Raw genomic sequence first — 2940 nt, forward strand, 5'->3', positions numbered from 1 at the left:
TCACACGGCCAGGGCGGGTGCCAGAGGCCGCTCCTCCAGCGAAGGCGGCTCGCGCTCCGGGGCCGGCTCTGGCTCCGGCTCCGGACAGTTTGTGCGGGAGGGAGGAGCAGCCGCCGCTCGGCAGCTCTCGGCAGGCGCGGGAGCCTCCGGGGACGATGCGGGAGCCTCTGGGGATGAGGCGGGGACCGGGGCCACTTCGGCCTCACTTGGAGCTGCCACAGGCCCTGCATGGCCACAAGTCACCAGCGAGGCTGCAGGGATAGAGCCGCTGCTCGGATACTTGTCATTCATGGAGGAGGAGGAGGAGGAGGAGGAGGAGCAGGAGGAGGAGGGCTCAGGCTCCTCCGCACCGCTCTCTCCCTTGCTCCCCAGCACGGACCGCGGCTCCACTTGGTAATAGACCACGGGGCCACTGTTCAAGTAGGGCTGGTCACCTGCGGCCGCAGCCGCCTGCTCGGGGCCGTCGGCAAAGCAGAGGACGGAGGAGCCCGGCGGCAGCTGCGCCTGGATGAGGATGGGAGCGCTGAGAGCCGGGCACAGGCCCTCGGGCACGGCCAGCGGCTCCTCCAGGATGCAAACGCCCAGGCTCTCCACRCTGGAGCCGCTGCTGGAATCTTCCTCCGCCTTGAGCCTCTCCAGCTCCTCGGCCGTCTGCAGGTGCATCACGGCCGTCTCGTTCTCCGCCATGAACTCCTGGAAGTCCTGCGTCTCCGAGGGCTGCGCGCCCAGCCAGTCGCTACCGGAGCCGTGAGCCGCTTCCTCCTCGGGGGCCTGGGGCCGGCCGCCTTGGCGCTTGTTCTCCAGCTCCAGCTTCATGATGGTGTGGAGGTAGTGAGTCCGCACGCGGATGGGGTTGAACTCGATGCGGCCGGCCATGTTCCCGCAGCCGTCGCGGGAGCAGCCGCAGGGGAAGGACATGCGATCCACCTGGCACGGAGGCAGAGGCTGCAGGGGCCGCGCGCCCAACACGGCCGCCCGGCTCTCTCCTGCCACCCCTTCCCGCAAGCCAGGACCCCCCCAGGCACATCCCGAGCGCGGCGGCCCCGTGGGGTTTCCGGGTGTCTCACCTGGCACTTGATGCCCGCCTGGCTGCAGGCGCAGGCCTCGGGGTCGCAGTAGAGGCGGCAGTCGCAGCCGCACTCCTCGCGTGACAGGCGGATCGCCCGCAGCTCCTGCTTCTCCTCGGCGTCGATGCGGTGCACGCCCGAGGCGCGCAGCAGCGCCCGCCGCCGCTTGGTGGGCAGCGGCTGCAGGAAGAAGTAGTCGTCGACCTCCACGTTCTCCACGTCGATGTCGTCGTCCGAGACGTCCTCCAGTGTGAGGCCGTCGGCCTCCTCGGACTCCACGGTGCCGTTCTTGGTGAGCTGCGGGGCAGGGGCAGAGCTGAGGCCCAAGGGCGCCGGCATCTCCGGACGCAACCGCGACGCCGCCTCCCATGCCAGCATTTCGGAGCCTGGGCAGGTTTTTCTGGAGACCTCGGGAAAAGCGGCCGCGACAGGAGCAGCGCTGCGGGCTGCGTGGGGGCAGCGCGGCGGTGCCAAGCGAGCCGGCGCGCGAGCGACAATAACAGAAAAGAAAGAAAGAAGAAAGGGAACAGCCCCAATCCGGTGCCCGGAGCCCAGGGCTCATCCCTCTCCTCCCGCCTGGCTGGGATCCAACTGCCCCAGCCCAGCAGGATGATTTTAAGCCGCCCCGTTCCAGGGGCTACTTCCCACTCGCTCGGCGCTGCCTTCATCTTCTTGGCGTTACCTTCATCTTCTTGGCGTGCAGCTTCTCCTCCTTGAGGTGCTCGCGCAGGATCTCGCGGTGATTCACCTCCTGCTCCTGGGCGAACTCGCAGAGCGTGTAGCGGCGCACGGAGTTGTGGCGCGGGGCCATGCCCAGCGAGCTGCCGCCCTGGCTGGGCACGCTCGTGAAGCCCTGGCGCCGCGCAAAGTAGTACACGGTGACCTGGTCGAAGCGCACGTTCTTGCGGCGCAGCTGCTTCTGCCGCTTCAGGATGGAGGTGGCTGCGGGAGGCAACGCCCGGCGCAACGTGAGACCCTTGGGTCCCTCTCCCACCCCAGGCGCGGCCGCCGCGGGCACTCACGGATGAAGCCGGCGGAGCTGGGCGGGTTGACGCTGTCGCAGCTGTCGGCGCTGTCGCTGTTGGAGATCTCATCGTCCGAGTTGGAGCCGGCGGAGCCGGCGTCCGCGTCCTCGAACCTCCTCTTGAGGCTGCCGCTCGCGGCCATTGGGCTGGGGCTCGCATGGAGAGCCGGGCGGCGCGCGGGGCCGGGCGGCTCGCGAGGGCGCCGGGGCCTCCCGGGCACCTGCGACACGAGCGGGCGCTGAGCGGCCCCGCGGGGAGCACAGCCCTGCCCCTGTCCCTGCGCGGGGATCCGCGTCCCTCTCCCCATCCCCACACGGGGATCCGCGTCCCTCCTCCCATCCTGCACTGGAATCCGGGTCCTTCTTCTTATCCTCGCGTGGGGATCCCCGTCCCTCTCCCCATCCCGCACTGGGATCCCCGTCCCTCTCCCCATGCCCACATGGGGATTCGCGTCCCTCCTCCCATCCCACACTGGAATCCGGATCCTTCTTATCCTCGCATGGGGATCCGTGCCCCTCTCCCCATCCCGCACTGGGATCCTCGTCCCTCTCCCCATCCCGCACTGGGATCCCAGTCCCTCTCCCCATCCCGCACTGGGATCCGCGCCCCTCTCCCCATCCCGCACTGGGATCCGCGTCCCTCTCCCCATCCCGCACTGGGATCCCCGTCCCTCTCCCCATCCCGCACTGGGATCCCAGTCCCTCTCCCCATCCCGCGCTGGGATCCGCGCCCCTCTCCCCATCCCGCACTGGGATCCTCGTCCCTCTCCCCATCCCCGCGCTGGCATCCACGCCAGCTCTGCTCTGCATCTCAGGAGCATCCACTGCCCGGCTCAGGCCCCCCACCGG

General features: G+C 69.6%; 1 protein-coding gene across 1 annotated transcript; it reads right to left on the minus strand.

Annotated features, from left to right (window-relative positions):
- CSRNP2 (cysteine and serine rich nuclear protein 2) lies at window positions 1-2234 on the minus strand. Its single transcript, XM_026045090.1, has 5 exons — window positions 2090-2234; window positions 1750-2009; window positions 1068-1364; window positions 321-927; window positions 1-224 (listed from the first exon to the last, which is right to left on the minus strand). Exons 1-5 carry the CDS (start codon window positions 2232-2234, stop codon window positions 1-3), a joined length of 1533 nt encoding a protein of 510 aa, XP_025900875.1.
- Between the last annotated feature and the right edge of the window lie 706 nt (window positions 2235-2940).

The sequence above is a fragment of the Nothoprocta perdicaria genome, unplaced genomic scaffold (assembly GCF_003342845.1).
Source record: "Nothoprocta perdicaria isolate Ctin4 unplaced genomic scaffold, notPer1 scaffold_398, whole genome shotgun sequence".
NCBI classification, from domain to species: domain Eukaryota; kingdom Metazoa; phylum Chordata; class Aves; order Tinamiformes; family Tinamidae; genus Nothoprocta; species Nothoprocta perdicaria.